We start from the raw sequence: 18,598 nt of genomic DNA on the forward strand, positions 1-18,598 counted from the left end.
ACAGCATGCTGGCGAGGTGGGTGTGTTTTCTGACAAAAAAGTCCCTAGCAACTGCGGGTTGCATTGTCCTTGATGTGTCGCGAAAACACGACACGGCTGACATGGTCAGTTCCATGGAACGAGTGATTGCTTGGTAGGCACTGGGGTCAGGTAAACAGGGCCGTAGGCTACAGGCACTTATTTGAATTGACCCACCTCGGAAATAACCTGGAAGGCCGGTGCGGCAGACACAGGCAGTGCTGTGGGAGAGGCGAGTGGGTGAGCGGCCGGAACCGGGCCCCCTGCGATTGTGGTGGGGGGAGGGGATGGGGTTGGTAACTCATATGACAAAAGTTTGAGTTCTCCGAGCACATTGAAGACACGCCCTGTGACGTCGGACTATAAATGACCAGTGGAACTTGTGGAAAGTCACTTTGGTGTGGTAAGACGCCATTGGAAGGCGAAACACCGAATGATGCACTGAAACCGAAGTGGTCGAAAACTTGCGCACTAAAATGTCCTTGATTAGTTTGCAAATGAGGCAAAACCAGACCAGGTTGCAGTTGATAGTGGCTGGGTGCATTTTGCAGTAAAGGCGGCATTGCACATGGCACCACAGTACTGGCATTGCGGCCCGTTGAGTGTCGAAGTATGTGTGCAAATGTAGATTGCTTTGAGCATTATACGATTGATCAATAGGTATGCAGTTCTGAATATTGTCCACTTCAAACTTCACAAGTTGGCAAGCACAGTCCGGCAACACGAAACCTGAGTCCATTGTTTGTGTTAGTGGTGTAGCACTCGACCATTGTAGAGCGACAAAGTTTGAGGTTAACGTGGCTGGATATAGTGAATCACTGTGAATTAATGTAGAACTGGTCGTTGGCGAAGGAATGAAGAGGTCTGGTGATCGTTGTTGAGCTCCCAAATCTTCGAACAAAGCGTTGGATGAGGCGGCCACGGCGACGTGCACATAACCTGTTGATGCTACAACACCCAGTGCGGTAGTCACAGAAGACGTGCAGACTTCGAGGTCACCAGTATGGGAACGTGATGTGTGTAGACGTATACTGAACAGACTGTCCTACAAAAATCTGCACATAAATATATATTTCCACAGTAGTCGTACACATTTACACAGCTAGAGACATAAATGCAGACTCCTAGGATTACATGGTGGCTCGAATAAACTGATCTCACGTCAGTCAAAGATCATGTTGTTTATGGTCAATATGACCTATCGATGCCACAACAGTGTCAACTAGTGCTCCTAGTGGCCATATGCTGAAAGACGCTAAACATGGTTTGACGAAGGTGTCACAATGATCACATCAATGACAAAAATGCATTTGTGCAGTGGAAACAGTTTGAAAATGGTTGTGGTAGGTCATGATACCTTCATTTGAATTAACCTAGTTACACCCATCAGACACCATGCCAAGTAGAGCTTGGCAGTGGCAGGAGATACAGCACGAATTGTTCGAACTTTTACAGGTTTACCAGTTCAAATCTGCTGAGTAGAGTGCCCTGGTGTCAAGAAACTTAAATCATGTAATATTTGTAAACACTACTGGATGGCCATCATGCCAGCGTCATTTTTTCTCCACAAACGTTTTTTCGTAATGCGTAAATTGCAGGAAAATTATAAATATGTTGACGCAAAATCAGGTGCAAATTAACATTGTGGGCATAGGAAATTTGACAGGACCAATAAAAAATGTCATAAATGGCGGAAAATGTTAATTCAGGGAAAGTGTAAGCGGGGTTATACTGTAGCTCCACAGATGAAGAGCTTGAGGAAATGTATGATGTGATAAAAGAAATTATTCAGATAGTCAAGGGAGATGAAAATTCAATAGTCAGGGGGTCTGGAATTCGACTTTAGGAAAAGGAAGAGAAAGAAAAGTAGTAGGTGAATATGGACTGGAGACAAGGAATGAAATGGGAAGCCGCCTGGTAGAATTTTGCACAGTGTATAACTTAATCATAGCTGACACTTGGTTTAAGAATCATGAAAGAAGGATGTATACATGGAAGAGGCCTGGAGACACTGGAAGGTTTCAGATAGATTATATAATAGTAAGACAGAGATTGAGGAACAAGATTTTAAATTGTAAGACATTTCCAGGGGCAGATGTGGACTCTGATCATAATTTATTGGTTATGAACTGTAGATTAAAACTGAAGAAACTGCAAAAAGGTACGAATTTATGGAGATGGGACCTGGATAAACTGAAACAACTAGAGGTTGTAGAAGGCAGCAGAGGATCAAGTAGGTAAAAAAATGATGGCTAGTAGAAATCCTTGGGTAACAGAAAAGATATTGAATTTATTTGATGAAAGGAGAAAATATAAAACTGTGGTAAATGAAACAGATGAAAAAGAATACAAACATCTCAAAAATGAGATTGACAGGAAGTGCAAAATAGTTAAGCCGGGATGGCTAGAGGACAAATGTAAGGATGTAGAGGCATATAGCACTAGGGGAAGACCTTAGTCACAACAAGACCCCGGGAGTAGACAACCTTCCATTGGAACTACTGATAGCGTTGGGAGAGCAAGCTGTGACAAAACTCTTCCATCTGATGAGTAAGATGTACGAGACAGGCAAAATACCCTTAGACTTCAAGAAGAATATAATAATTCAAATCCCAAAGAAAGCAAGTGTTGACAGGTATGAAAATTCCCCAACTATCAGTTTAATAAGTCACGGTTGCAAAATACTAACACGAATTCTTTATAGAAGAATGGAAAAGCTGGTAGAAGCCGACCCCCAGGGAAGGTCAATTTGAATTCCATAGAAATGTTGGAACACGCAAGGCAATACTGATCCTACGACTTATCTTAGAAGATAGGTTAAGGAAAAGTAAACCTGCTTTTGTAGCATTTGTAGACTTAGGGAAAGCTTTTGACAGTGTTTGGCTGGAATACTCTCCTCAAAAGGAGGCAGGGGTAAAATATAGGGAGGGAAAGGCTATTTACAATTTGTACAGAAACTAGATGGCAGTTATAAGAGTTGAGGGGCATGAAAGGGAAGCAGTTGTTGAGAAGGGAGTGAGACAGGGTTGTAGCATATCCCTGATGTTATTGAGTCTGTATATTGAGCACGCAGTAGAGGAAACAAAAGGAAAATTTTAAGTAGGGATTAAAATCCATAGAGAAGAAATAAAAACTTAGGTTTGCCGACAACATTGCTGTTAGACCGCAAAGGACCTGGAAGGGCAGCTGAACGGAATGGACAGTGTCTCTAAAAGAGGATATAAGATGAACTTCAACAAAAGCAAAGTGAGGATACTGGAGATGTAGTCGAATTAAATCCGGTGGTGCTGAGGGTATTAGATTAGGAAATGAAACACTTAAAGCAGTAAATGGGATTTGCTATTTGGGGTGCAAAATAACTGATAATGATCGAAGTATAGCAGATATAAAATGTAGACTGGCTATGGTAAGGAAAGCATTTCTGAAGTAGAAGAGAAATTTGTTAATATCAAGTATAGATTTAAGTGTCAGGAGTCTTTCCTGAAAGTAATTTTATGGAATGTGGCCATGTATGGAAGTGAAACATGTACAATAAACAGTTTAGACAAGAAGAAAATAGAAGCTTTCAAAATATGGTGCTACAGAAGAATACTGAAGGTTAGATGAATAGATCACGTACCTAATGAGGAGGTACTGAACAGAATTGGGGAGAAGAGGAATCTGTAGCACAACCTGACTAGACGGGATCAGTTGGTAGGACATGTTCTGAGACATGAAGGGATTACAAGCGTAGTATTGGAGGGAAGCTGGAGGGTAAAAATCATAGAGGGAGACCAAGAGATGAATGCGCTAAGCAGAATCAGGAGGATGTAGGTTGCATTAGTTATCCGGAGATGAAGGGACTTGCACAGGATAGAGTAGCATGGAGAGCTGCATCAAACCAGTCTCTGGACTGAAGATGACAACAACAACAGCAGCCTTTAGCATGCTATGTATTATAGTATGATGCAATTGAATTCTCCCAGAAAAACCCAGATACTTACAAAAAATTGTAAATAATATAACAGCTGATTTTTATCATTATCATATTTTTGTAGATGTGGCTTGAGTATGCAACTTAATGAAAGATTGTTTAGTTTTATGCTATATGCATTTTGCTTCCTTTTATTTACAAGACACATGATTACGTGTCACTGCTGATGCTTTGTCAGAGTGTATACGACCCGGGACAACTGGGAGATCCGGGAAAAACCCGGAAATTTTTTCATTCGGGAGAAAACCGTGAAAAATATGGGAATTTTTTAGAATTCCGGGAATCTTTTGTTGTTTTAGTTTTCAGTAGAATTTTTGTAATTTTGACTGGTAAGAGCTGTTACTCTGACAAAGGATATTACTGTATCCCACTACTGCAGAATAATACTGCAGCATTAAAACATGGACGAGAGAAAAAAACGAAAATAAAATTTAAATTGCAAAGGAAATGCGCCATATAAAATAACACAGTGCTCGTACAAGCGTCTGCCAACAGGCTTTCGGAAGACTATACAATGCTTCATAACAACAAATTGCCTTCGATGAGCGTGATGTCACAACTGCTTATATTATACTCATTTAATCAGTTATGAGCGGGCTCATGCTCACGCGCAGTTGAGTCGCGTATGATTAGTACCTTCTCCCGCTTCTGGCTACAGAAATGTGGCTGTTTGCTGTGTAAGCAGCAACCAGCCACATGGTACCCGGAAAAATTTTACTGCCGTCCCCAAGCTGCCAGATTCACACATGTGCAGCAGGCCCATATCAAGTGGGGAGTGAGGGCAAACAGGGGTATCTGAACCAGGTGGCAATTTTGGGGGGGAGGGGGCAAATTCATATTCTTCAGAAAACAAAACCTAGTTTTACAAAGCACCTAGCATCCAGCGCATGCCGGTCTATCGATTATTCATATGATTTTGAAACGCACCCCTGCTGGTTTTTGAGCACATTCTAAGTTGATTTCCGAATGAATTATGAGTTGATTTTTTAATGCGTGCATAGTGTACGTGATGTCTCTGCCAGGGGAATCCTTGTCTCATCTAGAAATAAACTTTCGGGCAGACAAAACCAGTCTTGGGTACTATATGTATAACAGCTTTTTCAGTAGTAGACAACGACATTTCTATTTTTCATGGAGCAAAACGTTTGACGAATTTTGATAAGGTAATAGTCCTTTCGCAGAAAGAAAAGCACGCTATGTAAAGCTGTAGCAAGATTAGAGAGAAAAATCGCTAGGACCTAAGGATTGAAGAAATGTGTACTGTCTTGCCTGTCTATTTCTTTTTACTGGTTTTAGGTGTCCTATATTTAATTTTATGTCACACAGAAGAGCAAGTTATTAGCTAATAGAGAGTCCAGTTTTTCTGAAGAGTTCTTGTTCTCCTGGTTACAAATAATCCTATCCAGTATTAATTGCAACGGGTTAAAAAGAGGGGGGGAGGGAGGGGGGTGCAGGATGTCAAACTGGCCGACTGGAAGCAGGAGAGGCGCTACAGGACATTTTAATTTCCACTGTCCTGAAATAGTTTGATGGCATCCATTACAAAATATACATGTTTGAGTTCCTCAGAGCGAAATACAGTGACGTGCGGTATAACAATGTTGTTTGAAGATGCGCGGCACCTCACTGCACACTTAAGACCAAATAACGTGTCTTACATTTCCTCAAAGATATATCTTTTATGTATCAGACTCTTCAGAAAGATGTGCACTACAAAATGAACTTTTTTTTTTTTTTTTTTCTTTTTCGTTCTGATGCGCAGAGCAGTCTGAGTTATAGTTGGGGGGGGGGGGGGGAGTGGTCTCCACATGACCCATTACTACATTTAGTGATTTTTCTGTTTCCTCTTCGTTTACTGCTCTCATGTCAAGTGAAAACAAGGCAGATACAGATTTCTGCGGCTGGGAGCTATCAAGTGGTATTAAAGTACATTCACATAATTACGGAAGGGTAAACTATTTTTGTCTGTTTGATAAATAAATTTGGCATTTATTAAGCTTTCCTGCTGAGGCAGTTAATTTATTAAACACTATTGGCTAGTTTCAACTGTTCGCTGCATTTCAGGTGCACATTTTCATCTTCTAGCACGTATGGCTTTATGCCATAATAAAGAACCAAACATGGGATAATACAGTATTGGTACTCCAAGAAAATTTACATCCCGAAAACCACACTGAAAAGCTTCATGTACGGTCGAGGCCTACGTCATTGAGAATCTGGACATACGAATGTGCACTGTAAGGCGAACTAAGCATTTTAGTATGGTTCACGAAATTCTGACGCTCTTGGAGTATCCTCTGGTGTCTTGTTTCTTTTATGACATAATGTAAAATCTTTTAATGTTTTACACGTACGGACATACAGGCTTCCTACATCACCGTAACTGCCCTAGCACGGTGACGCCTCTTATCTGGCGCTCCCTGATAACTGCTGAAATGAATCTATTTCTAACAGGTCATGGGAAAATATTGCAAATTGTTGTTTGTAAAGCATTATTTTCAAAGTAAATTTCCTTTTACGCAAGAGGAACTGTGTGCGAGAATGTACGATGGATTTCTTAAATCACAGTGTGTTTGGTCTCTTTTTAAAAATCAACTCTTTGATGTCAAGCCATTTAGAGCCCAGAAGATCAGAGATTTATGTCGGTATTAAAACTTTTGCTGGCGTATTTGTATGATGTATCTTATAGTGTAACATGCGCTAAACAGATCAACATTATAAGTGAAAGCTTAGCTTCTCTTGTAGCTTATTAATCTTCGAGACAAATATTATATGCGAAAGCTTTGCTTTTTTGTAGTAACACTATGTATATTAATTTAAACCATTAACTTTTCCTGTTGGTGGAATTCAAATTTATACTTTCATAATACGAAAATATGCAGCGTACATGTTGGTGCACATCAAAGATGTTTCCAAACGTGTTTTTTCCCCCTGAGTATCGTTTTCTAAAGTGCCAGGCAATTCTACGCTGCTGTATAAAACCATATCCTATAAAGATAAGTTTTACAGTTCCGAGGGAAAGTATACTGTCACTTAACGTGGCAAAAACGTATTTTCACCCGGGAGAAAATGTATTGTAACGGGGAGATCTGGCAATTTTTTCTCCTTGTCTGCGTATACACCCTGTTTGTAAATGAAAGAATTGAAATGTGTGTGGTTTAGAAACAAAGTCTTTTATTTAGTTGCCTAGCTGAACCACATCTCCAAGAACATATTAAAAATAATATTAATAATAATCCTTTTCACTAATTGTGCAGTGATTTTCTTATGGATGACCAGGAGCCTTCAGTACTGTTTATATGTGCATCCATTGGTCCCTGAATGTCACTATGTGGTTCTGTTATATGCTTAAATCCTTAGTCATTCAAACACTTAACACGGTTTGAAACAGTCAGAAATTACTGTAGTTCGCAGGTAGATATATTGTTTTATGACACTCCAGAAGCACTTTCTAAGTACACCTGGGAACAACTTTTACACTTGTGGGTTCCTTTTTCTATTCATCCAAATACGCAACTTGCCTTCATTTAATCACATCTTGCAAATTTTCTTCTGGTAAACATTGCTTTATCGATTTCAGCATCATCTCGACACAAAGTTTTTTGCTTTGTTTCAGACACATTTCCACATAAACTTCTGTACAAAAGCTTTATCAGTCACATACGCAGCTCGTATGTAGTAAAGTTCCCCACACAATTTAACACTTAGATGCCTTAAATTTTATAAGACTTAATTTGCTTCCCACAAACCAAAAGCTTTTCCTGAATGCTGTTGCTGACTTGATGATCTCCCTTTCTGCAGCTCCAATGCACACTATCAGTACCTTTCTTACAAGCAATAAGGCTCATAGCTCAACCATCAACTGTTACTATCCCTTTTAATACAAATATCGCACTAGACTACTCCGGGACTTCTCTATTGAATGGGTATGTAAAATTCCGCTTTGAAAATCATTTTATTTGTAATGGGGAAACAAACCGACGCTTTCCCTCGACACTGGGCATTGTGTGTAAAGATGTTACGAGCGCTGTCTGTCTGGGCAGACTCCAGGCAGACAATGCAAAAATGAAGTTGCAGATATTTGCTGAAACACCAGAGAAAAAGTGCCAGACATACATACAAAAAGGACTATCCATACTATGCAAGTAATTCATACCAGTTAGTCACCATCACCAATATTCTGCATTTCAGACCAATTCATTTATAATATTTCACTAGAAAAAGAGTTATATACTTTAAGGATAGAAAGCCAAGATGCTGCAACAGCAGAAAATGGAGAAAGGACCATCCAGAGAATGCAAGTAATTGGTGTGTGTCGGTCACAACAAGAAAATACTGTATTTTTTACAATTCAGTTGTCACCCCTACAAATATTCATTACATTAGATGTATTCATTGATATGCATTTCAGTACAAAAATCATAAGTGCTGCAAAAATTATCTAGAGAAATACCAAGATAAAACACACACACACACACACACACACACACACACACACACACACACACACACACACACAACTGGAAAAATGCTAATTTTGGAGCACAAGAAAGGCAAATGTAAAGATGACTTTGACACAAAAGTGGGGAATCATTTGCCACAATCCTCATTTAATGTCCCTCACCAAAAATATTCGTGATATTTTAACACGGAAGTTTGTAAACCCTTGCCCAGTCTCTCTTTGTAGTTAAGCCTTCATACTCAGCACCTCCCTGTCACTGCCACTGTCTATATGTCTCTCTTTCCCACTGTCTCCTTTCCCCCCCACCACCATTGATTTACAGTATATCCCACTGCCATTGTCTCCTCTATCATTTACATTGTCTCTCTTTGTCTTTTTTTCTCGCCACTACTGTCTCCACCATACCGTGGCTGCCGAAAAATTCTGTAGGGTTGAACTTATTTTTTCCCCTGTGCTCAGGTGTGTCAAATTTTGGTCCAAAATGTGCCCTCTCCTATACCTATTTATTAAATTTTGTTGGTCTGGGAGGGGCTGGACTCCTCCCCTTCGACCCTATTTATGGTTTCCACCCATCTGTATTTATCATTTCCACTGCCTCCTCTTTTGCTCTCAATGCTTCTATCTCGATTCATCTCTCTTCCTCATTTAATACCACTGTCTTTCACTGACTGTCAACATATCTTCTCTCTCTTTGGCTCCTACTGCTATTGTCTTCATCCATCTCTTTCTCTCTCTCACTGCTATTTTCTCTCTTCCACCATCACTGTCTCTCTGTTACTGTATTTCAGCACTAAAAGACCAAATAAGTTTGCATGCCAACATTTTTGGTGAGAAATCCAGAACAAGAATTGAGGCATCTGGTCCCCCCACTTTTCTGTCAGAGCCTTTTAAAGAGTAACATTTGCCTTTTTGTGCTCTGACAGGGGCAGTTTTCCACTGGTTCCCTTCTTTTCCATGCTACGGCAGGAAAGCTGCTTACAGAAAATTAATTATATAGGTAAGTAAAGTTTTGGAAGTTTATTTATAGACTTTACATATTTATATAATTTGACGTTTGTAAACAGCAGATAAGTACACATAATATAAGGTTAACACACAATCATTTGCTTTACATTTTTCTGGATTCATTGCTTGTCAACACCAATTCATCGAAAATGCCCATCTCATGATGTGTTTCTTAAAAGAATAAAAATGTTAGAAATATTTTACTGCATTTGCAGTCTTTCCATTTTTTACATAATTTTTGACAGCCATTTTAAGTTGTATGCAGGTATGTTAAGACCCATTTTATTCTATTTTTCGTCAGTGCAGTACCACTTTAGTCATACTTGTGCATGAAGTGCCTGTTCTACAGGGGCAGCGAACTATAAAGTTTCATGGATGGAAAAAATGCCGACTAAAAATAGTTTGATGACATCAGAACCCTTGCAATTACCATTGAACCCTTGCTGTGTGTTCACTACATCAGTTAAAACTGCATTTGCTCCTAAGACTGGATATTATGTGCATAATTTTGGATCTCTGGATCTCGGTAACAGAAAATGATACAGAAAAAAGTTTCAAAGTTCCAGGAGACTATCATCATAAGAACATACAATAAAAATTTCTATGATCTCCCATGAATAGAAATCATAGAAATGGCCATCCCCACAATTGGTACTTCTCGTGCAAAAAGAAAACCCACCCCCCACCCCCCCGGGTTTTCTCAGGAACTGGTCAAGAGCAAGTGGTGCTTTTGTAAAGCACCTAAGGTCCACCCTAGACCACACCTAATGCTAAAGAACCAACCAATTTGTTCAACTTTCCTGGGCTGGAGGAAGTGTGTAATGTTTAAATATGACCCTGTACTATAGGATAGCTGCTTTATGCCTGTTCTTACCATAGCAGTACTAAAGGTCACTAGGCCAAAAGCTATCAAAGACACTTGACCCTGTAGCTCTGTGATCAACAGAACTCAATATATGACCCCCTGAAAAATAGCATTTTCTGGCTAACAGCTCGCCATGAGCTGCTGCATAGTATGCTCCAGTTGGCTGCCACCAAACTGATAAGCAAATGCACTGCCAGCATCTGTGCTATGCCACAGATAAGGTCAGTGCCAGGATGGCCCATATTAAAGTTTGACTCATAAAAAAATTCCAAGGCATCCGAATGGAACTGGTCAAGAGCAAGTGGTGCTTTTGTAAAGCACCTAAGGTCCACCCTAGACCACACCTAATGCTAAAGAACCAACCAATTTGTTCAACTTTCCTGGGCTGGAGGAAGTGTGTAATGTTTAAATATGACCCTGTACTATAGGATAGCTGCTTTATGCCTGTTCTTACCATAGCAGTACTAAAGGTCACTAGGCCAAAAGCTATCAAAGACACTTGACCCTGTAGCTCTGTGATCAACAGAACTCAATATATGACCCCCTGAAAAATAGCATTTTCTGGCTAACAGCTCGCCATGGGCTGCTGCATAGTATGCTCCAGTTGGCTGCCACCAAACTGATAAGCAAATGCACTGCCAGCATCTGCGCTATGCCACAGATAAGGTCAGTGCCAGGATGGCCCATATTAAAGTTTGACTCATAAAAAAATTCCAAGGCATCCGAATGGACAATCAGTTAAGAGAGAAGGAGCAAATTGAACAGTTGTTCAAGAAACTAAGCTCATCATACTTTGTAGTGAGAGCCATTTCACGCTTTGTTAATGGAGAAATAATGCTGTTATCGTGTTTTGCATATTTAAGTTTTATAATCTCCCCTCCAGGGAGTCTCTTAAAGTGTTTCATGATTTCTCCTTCCTTTGGTTGTATCACACAAAGTGTTAACTGGGTATACCATTTAAACAGTTGTATTTGCAGCACAAGAAATAAACTCACAGTTTTGGGATAAACACAATAACTAACTTCTGAAGAACAAAAATAACAACTTTCTTGACTGAGTGAATGCTCAAATAATGTGAGTTCTAAAAAGTAACAACGTAGAACGAATCCCTTTAAAGTCTATGGGAGTGAATTTTGTAATACTGACACTGAGTGTAACACTTCCCAAATTAGGAGATGTAACAAAACAGAATACCAAGTCCTCTCCGCTTGGCAGCACCCCATTTGGCTGCTCCCACTTAAAGGTAATGGACAGAAATAGGAGTTGATTGCAGTAGCACACCTTCCAGGAGAGGTCTCCCCAGTGCAGCTGGCTGCACTGGAATGGCTACCATCGTAGCAAGGTCCTAAATAGTCGTCTTGCAGAGTAACCCTTCTGTTTGATTGGCACAAACTTAGTTTCACCAGAAATGGGAAATGATTTGGCCTGCACAAGCTGTTCAGGGCTATGTGCGCGCGTTGTAGCTGCTGCTGGCTCGGTTACTAGCATTGCCCCCTTTTGATCTGCCAGTAAGCTGGCTGGTTTGAATTTCTACCTTGTGTGAACTGAAGTACTGTTGCTGTGATGTGTGTTGCGCAGATTGCAGTTTGGCACCTGTTACATTTGTCGCCGCACCATTTAAGATATTTGCTATTACTGGTCAGTGTGTGTACTGACTGATGGTGTTTGTAGCCAACAACAGGGAATTCTTTCTGACAAATTGCAACATCAGACAGGTAGAAAAATTCCACCAAGGCCCTGCAACTTTCACAAAAGAACATGATGGAGGTACCTACTTCGGTATAAAAGTGTGCTGTAAGCTTCCCATTTGTATAAAAAAAAGGAGATTAATAATGGACGGGTATTCCAAAGGAAACTAAAAACATATCCCATAGATCACATATTTTATGAAACGCCTGAATTCTGGGTTGTAAGGCACCTAATTATTAAAAGAAAAACATGATACTTTTAGTTATGATATGAAGGTAAAAGCATTGCATTTTAATTTCAATTATGATGTAAATTTATTTATTTATTATTTATCTATGTTAGTAACACCAGTTGTTGTTGTTGTTGTTGTGGTCTTCAGTCCTGAGACTGGTTTGATGCAGCTCTCCATGCTACTCTATCCTGTGCAAGCTTTTTCATCTCCCAGTACCTGCTGCAACCTACATCCTTCGGAATCTGCTTAGTGTATTCATCTCTTTGTCTCCCTCTACGATTTTTACCCTCCACGCTGCCCTCCAATACTAAATTGGTGATCCCTTGATGCCTCAGAACATGTCCTACCAACCGATCCCTTCTTCTGGTCAAGTTGTGCCACAAACTTCTCTTCTCCCCAATCCTATTCAATACTTCCTCATTAGTTATGTGATCTACCCATCTAATCTTCAGCATTCTTCTGTAGCACCACATTTCGAAAGCTTCTATTCTCTTCTTGTCCAAACTATTTATCGTCCATGTTTCACTTCCGTACATGGCTACACTCCATACGAATACTTTCAGAAATGACTTCCTGACACTTAAATCAATACTGGATGTTAACAAATTTCTCTTCTTTAGAAACGCTTTCCTTGCCATTGCCAGCCTACATTTTATATCCTCTCTACTTCGACCATCATCAGTTATTTTGCTCCCCAAATAGCAAAACTCCTTTACTACTTTAAGTGCCTCATTTCCTAATCTAATTCCCTCAGCATCACCCGACTTATTTCGACTACATTCCATTATCCTTGTTTTGCTTTTGTTGATGTTCATCTTATATCCTCCTTTCAAGACACTGTCCATTCCATTCAATTGCTCTTCCAAGTCCTTTGCTGTCTCTGACAGAATTACAATGTCATCGGCGAACCTCAAAGTTTTTATTTCTTCTCCATGAATTTTAATACCTACTCCTAATTTTTCTTTTGTTTCCTTTACTGCTTGCTCAATATACAGATTGAACAACATCGGGGAGAGGCTACAACCCTGTCTTACTCCCTTCCCAACCACTGCTTCCCTTTCATGTCCCTCGACTCTTATAACTGCCATCTGGTTTCTGTACAAATTGTAAATAGCCTTTCGCTCCCTGCCACCTTTAGAATTTGAAAGAGAGTATTCCAGTCAACATTGTCAAAAGCTTTCTCTAAGTCTACAAATGCTAGAAACGTAGGTTTGCCTTTCCTTAATCTTTCTTCTAAGATAAGTCGTAAGGTCAGTATTGCCTCACGTGTTCCAGTGTTTCTACGGAATCCAAACTGATCTTCCCCGAGGTTGGCTTCTACTAGTTTTTCCATTCGTCTGTAAAGAATTCGTGTTAGTATTTTGCAGCTGTGACTTATTAAGCTGATAGTTCGGTAATTTTCACATCTGTCAACACCTGCTTTCTTTGGGATTGGAATTATTATATTCTTCTTGAAGTCTGAGGGTATTTCGCCTGTTTCATACATCTTGCTCACCAGATGGTAGAGTTTTGTCAGGACTGGCTCTCCCATGGCCGTCAGTAGTTCCAATGGAATATTGTCTACTCCGGGGGCCTTGTTTCGACTCAGGTCTTTCAGTGCTCTGTCAAACTCTTCACGCAGTATCATATCTCCCATTTCATCTTCATCTACATCCTCTTCCATTTCCATAATATTGTCCTCAACTACATCGCCCTTGTATAGACCCTCTATATACTCCTCCCACCTTTCTGCCTTCCCTTCTTTGCTTAGAACTGGGTTTCCATCTGAGCTCTTGATATTCATACAAGTCGTTCTCTTATCTCCAAAGGTCTCTTTAATTTTCCTGTAGGCGGTATCTATCTTACCCCTAGCGAGATAGGCCTCTACATCCTTACATTTGTCCTCTAGCCATCCCTGCTTAGCCATTTTGCGCTTCCTGTCGATCTCATTTTTGAGACGTTTGTATTCCTTTTTGCCTGTTTCACTTACTGCATTTTTATATTTTCTCCTTTCATCAATTAAATTCAGTATTTCTTCTGTTACCCAAGGATTTCTACTAGCCCTCGTCTTTTTACCTACTTGATCCTCTGCTGCCTTCACTACTTCATCCCTCAAAGCTACCCATTCTTCTTCTACTGTATTTATTTCCCCCATTCCTGTCAATTGCTCCCTTATGCTCTCCCTGAATCTCTGTACAACCTCTGGTTCTTTTAGTTTATCCAGGTCCCATCTCCTTAAATTCCCACCTTTTTGCAGTTTCTTCAGTTTTAATCTACAGGTCATAACCAATAGATTGTGGTCAGAGTCCACATCTGCCCCTGGAAATGTCTTACAATTTAAAACCTGGTTCCTAAATCTCTGTCTTACCATTATATAATCTATCTGATACCTTTTAGTATCTCCAGGGTTCTTCCATGTATACAACCTTCTTTCATGATTCTTAAACCAAGTGTTAGTTATGATTATCTTGTGCTCTGTGCAAAATTCTACAAGGCGGCTTCCTCTTTCATTTCTGTCCCCCAATCCATATTCACCTACTATGTTTCCTTCTCTCCCTTTTCCTACACTCGAATTCCAGTCACCCATGACTATTAAATTTTCGTCTCCCTTCACAATCTGAATAATTTCTTTTATTTCATCATACATTTCTTCAATTTCTTCGTCATCTGCAGAGCTAGTTGGCATATAAACTTGTACTACTGTAGTAGGTGTGGGCGTCGTATCTATCTTGGCCACAATAATGCGTTCACTATGCTGTTTGTAGTAGCTTACCCGCATTCCTATTTTCCTATTCATTATTAAACCTACTCCTGCATTACCCCTATTTGATTTTGTGTTTATAACCCTGTAGTCACCTGACCAGAAGTCTTGTTCCTCCTGCCACCGAACTTCACTAATTCCCACTATATCTAACTTCAACCTATCCATTTCCCTTTTTAAATTTTCTAACCTACCTGCCCGATTAAGGGATCTGACATTCCACGCTCCGATCCGTAGAACGCCAGTTTTCTTTCTCCTGATAACGACATCCTCTTGAGTAGTCCCCGCCCGGAGATCCGAATGGGGGACTATTTTACCTCCGGAATATTTTACCCAAGAGGACGCCATCATCATTTAATCATACAGTAAAGCTGCATGTCCTCGAGAAAAATTACGGCTGTAGTTTCCCCTTGCTTTCAGCCGTTCGCAGTACCAGCACAGCAAGGCCGTTTTGGTTATTGTTACAAGGCCAGATCAGTCAATCATCCAGACTGTTGCCCTTGCAACTACTGAAAAGGCTGCTGCCCCTCTTCAGGAACCACCCGTTTGTCTGGCCTCTCAACAGATACCCCTCCGTTGTGGTTGCACCTACGGTACGGCTATCTGTATCGCTGAGGCACGCAAGCCTCCCCACCAACGGCAAGGTCCATAGTTCATGGGGGGGGGGGAGTAACACCAGTATGCACAATTAATTATTCTCCGTTGTTAGCATTCATTTAAACTTACACTAGTAAACCACAGGTTGTAATTTTATAAGCAACCAAATGCTCTTAGAAAGTGGGTAAAACTCTCTCTCTCTCTCTCTCTCTCTCTCTCTCTCTCTCTCTCTCTCTCTCCCTCTCTCTCTCTCTCTCTCTCTCTCTCTCTCTCTCTCTCTCTCTCTCTCTCTCTCTCTGTGTGTGTGTGTGTGTGTGTGTGTGTGTGTGTGTGTGTGTGTGTGTGTGTGTGTGTGACAGACAGACAGAGAGAGAGACTGAAATTATTGTGAACAGAATTAGACAGGGCCAGGAGAGACTCAAGAACACGCGGAAACTTGTAGACTGGCCCAGGGCCATTAACAGCAGTCACCGAGTGTGCACAGGATGACAAAATTAAAGGGAAGATGGGCAGTGGGAAAGAGACAACAGAATAACAAGTGTGAAAGATTATCGAAGAGTAAAACTTAACGCATAGCAAATCCTAAGACCTAGAACAACGATCTATTGTGGCAGCAGTACAAGAGCACAGACAAATTATGGCTAAAGACTGAGCCGCTGTGCTGCTAGCTTTGAAGGGCAACTGCAAGCACTTATAGGCCAACAAGTTGGGTGTGGCCGTGGCCAATGATGCAGTGGTGATGCCAGCAGTTGTAGATGTAGCAGTGCTGTCTAACAAGTTCCATGCCCTCCAGAGAGCTTTCAAAATCGCTGGATCCCTCCTGTCTGAAATGAGCACATAGAGCTGGAAGTGTCCTTGGTGATGCTTTGGAAGGTGAATATGTGGCACCATTTGCTGAGAGGAACTGGACTTGACTGGCAACGAGCTGAGGTGCTGCACCCTGGATGACATCAGCTGAGGATCCAGCAAGATCTCGTTTTCCATGCCTGCATCCACAGGAATCAGTGCTCGTGGTCTGAGGCGCAAGTTATACCCCATGCGGTTGAGAGGCAGGCAACGATGAGCTTTTGAGGGCCGACTGAGCCACCGACAGTGGTGCAGTCGGTAGGTGAGGACAGAGTTGGTTGTTAAGACGGTGCTCCAAATTCCATAGCACATCAACTATTGCGAGGCACTGTCCACAAGTGGTGGTAACCAGCGTAACTGGCATCCATACGTCTTCTGTTCCCTATGAGCATCCTCTCACTGCTGTGCCCAGTGGATAGGGCCCTACATGGCAGGTCCAGGTTTCTGAAGCTTTGGGGGCAACGGTATTGAGTAGAGTATGTGGTTGCTACCCATTGAGGAGGTGCTCTTCTGGGCTATGGTCGTGGACAGGATTGCCTCTGTATGTGCTAAAGAATATTGTGAGCACAGCTATGGTGTCAGAGGTTCCCACTGCTTTTAACATTTGTTATTTAGACGCCTGCGGAAAATTGATTGAAGGCCATCATGAATTTTTGCGCCCTTTGTCTGACACGATGGTGGGGAAGGTATTTAAGCACTTTGATGTAGCCGGAAGCTCAAAAAAAAATTTCAGCATCAGTAAGAATTTGGAGGCATAATAACTTAACTAAACTGAGTAACAGAGGAATGCTGTTGGGATTGAAACAAGAGTGCGAGTTAGGTATAGTTTAATGAGTAGCAGATATGGAGACTGGGAATATAGTAGGACTGAAGAACATGTTGGAAGGCAAGTTCCTATGTGGATAACTCAGAGAATGCTGGTGTTGGAGGTGTCTGATAGGATCCAGGCAGGATGTGTTGGCAAACATTGACAGTGGATTGAGTGACATGTTTTACAACTGGATTGTCATACTAGTGCTTGGCTACACTCGGACCAACAAAGGGGGTTTGATGGACTAGTTTTCCAAACTATCTACTGGTAATTAATTTCTGTTGTTGGCGGTTCTTTTAATCTCCTTTTAGCATTATGCATTCTGCACTAATCAATACCACAGACACTCCTCCTCAAATTGCACACTGAACAAGGTGGCACAGTGGTTCAGCCGGTACATTTGCTGTCAGGAGGAGACACAGTCCAAATCCATGCCCAGCCATCCAGTACTGATTAGCCACAGTAGCCAACCCCCCCCCCCCCCCTCCCCGGCCCAAGATCCTGTTTCTTTGCCAATGACATTGTCATCAGTGGGCTGTTAAATTGAAGTCTTCAGTTTTTTAAATAGCAGTACTATGAAAAGGAAAGTTGCTAAGTTGCTACTCACCATATAGTGGGGATGGTGAGTCACAGATAGGCAGAACAAGACTGTCACAACATAAGCTTTCGGCCATCAAGGCCTTTGTCGAAAATGCACGCGCACACACACACACACACACACACACACACACTTGGCTTCAGTTGCCAAAGGGGGGGGGGGGCCTTGATGACCGAAAGCTTATATTGTGACAGTCTTTTTGCGTTCTGCCTATGTGCAACTCAGCATCTCCACTATATGGTGAGTAGCAACTTTCCTTTTCATAGTATTGTTACGTTCCATCCTGGATATTCCAATGTTTCATTTTTCAAATAGTGTTATAGAATTCTCTGTTTGATCAGTAGCTCTTTTTTTTTTTTTTTTTTTTTTTTCCCCCCCCTGCCTGGTGAACCAAAGGAAGAAGCTAGATCAGTACAGTTTGCTGGGTTTGTTTTCTTAGATATCATAATTGTGTTTTGATTGATTTGTGCTTACTATGTTGCAGGAAGAGGCAGTTGTAAACGAAGAAATAAATTATGAGAGTCCTAGACCATCTGGAAATGTTTATTTTGCTGAGCATTTTGATGATGTGAATCGATTCAAACAGAGATGGGTTAGTTCTGAAGCAAAGAAAGAAGGCATTGATGAGAACATAGCAAAGTATGATGGTAAGAAATGTACATCCAATGCAATATGAAAATAAAAACGAATTGCAACAATATTCATATTTAGAATAAGTAGCAATCTGTATTTTTCCTACGTTGTTGTTATTCCTACCTGGAG

General features: G+C 41.0%; 1 protein-coding gene across 5 annotated transcripts in view; it reads left to right on the plus strand.

Moving 5' to 3' along the window:
• The window catches only part of LOC126412082 (calnexin), a 79,759-nt gene that overhangs the window by 14,339 nt on the left and 46,822 nt on the right, over nt 1-18,598 (plus strand). For all 5 annotated transcript variants that reach the window (XM_050081488.1, XM_050081485.1, XM_050081484.1 and 2 more), the window contains exon 3: nt 18,321-18,483. In XM_050081488.1, coding sequence (XP_049937445.1) covers nt 18,321-18,483 — 163 coding nt within the window. The remainder of the gene's footprint in view (nt 1-18,320; nt 18,484-18,598) is intronic.

The sequence above is a fragment of the Schistocerca serialis genome, chromosome 7 (genome assembly GCF_023864345.2).
Source record: "Schistocerca serialis cubense isolate TAMUIC-IGC-003099 chromosome 7, iqSchSeri2.2, whole genome shotgun sequence".
NCBI lineage: Eukaryota > Metazoa > Arthropoda > Insecta > Orthoptera > Acrididae > Schistocerca > Schistocerca serialis.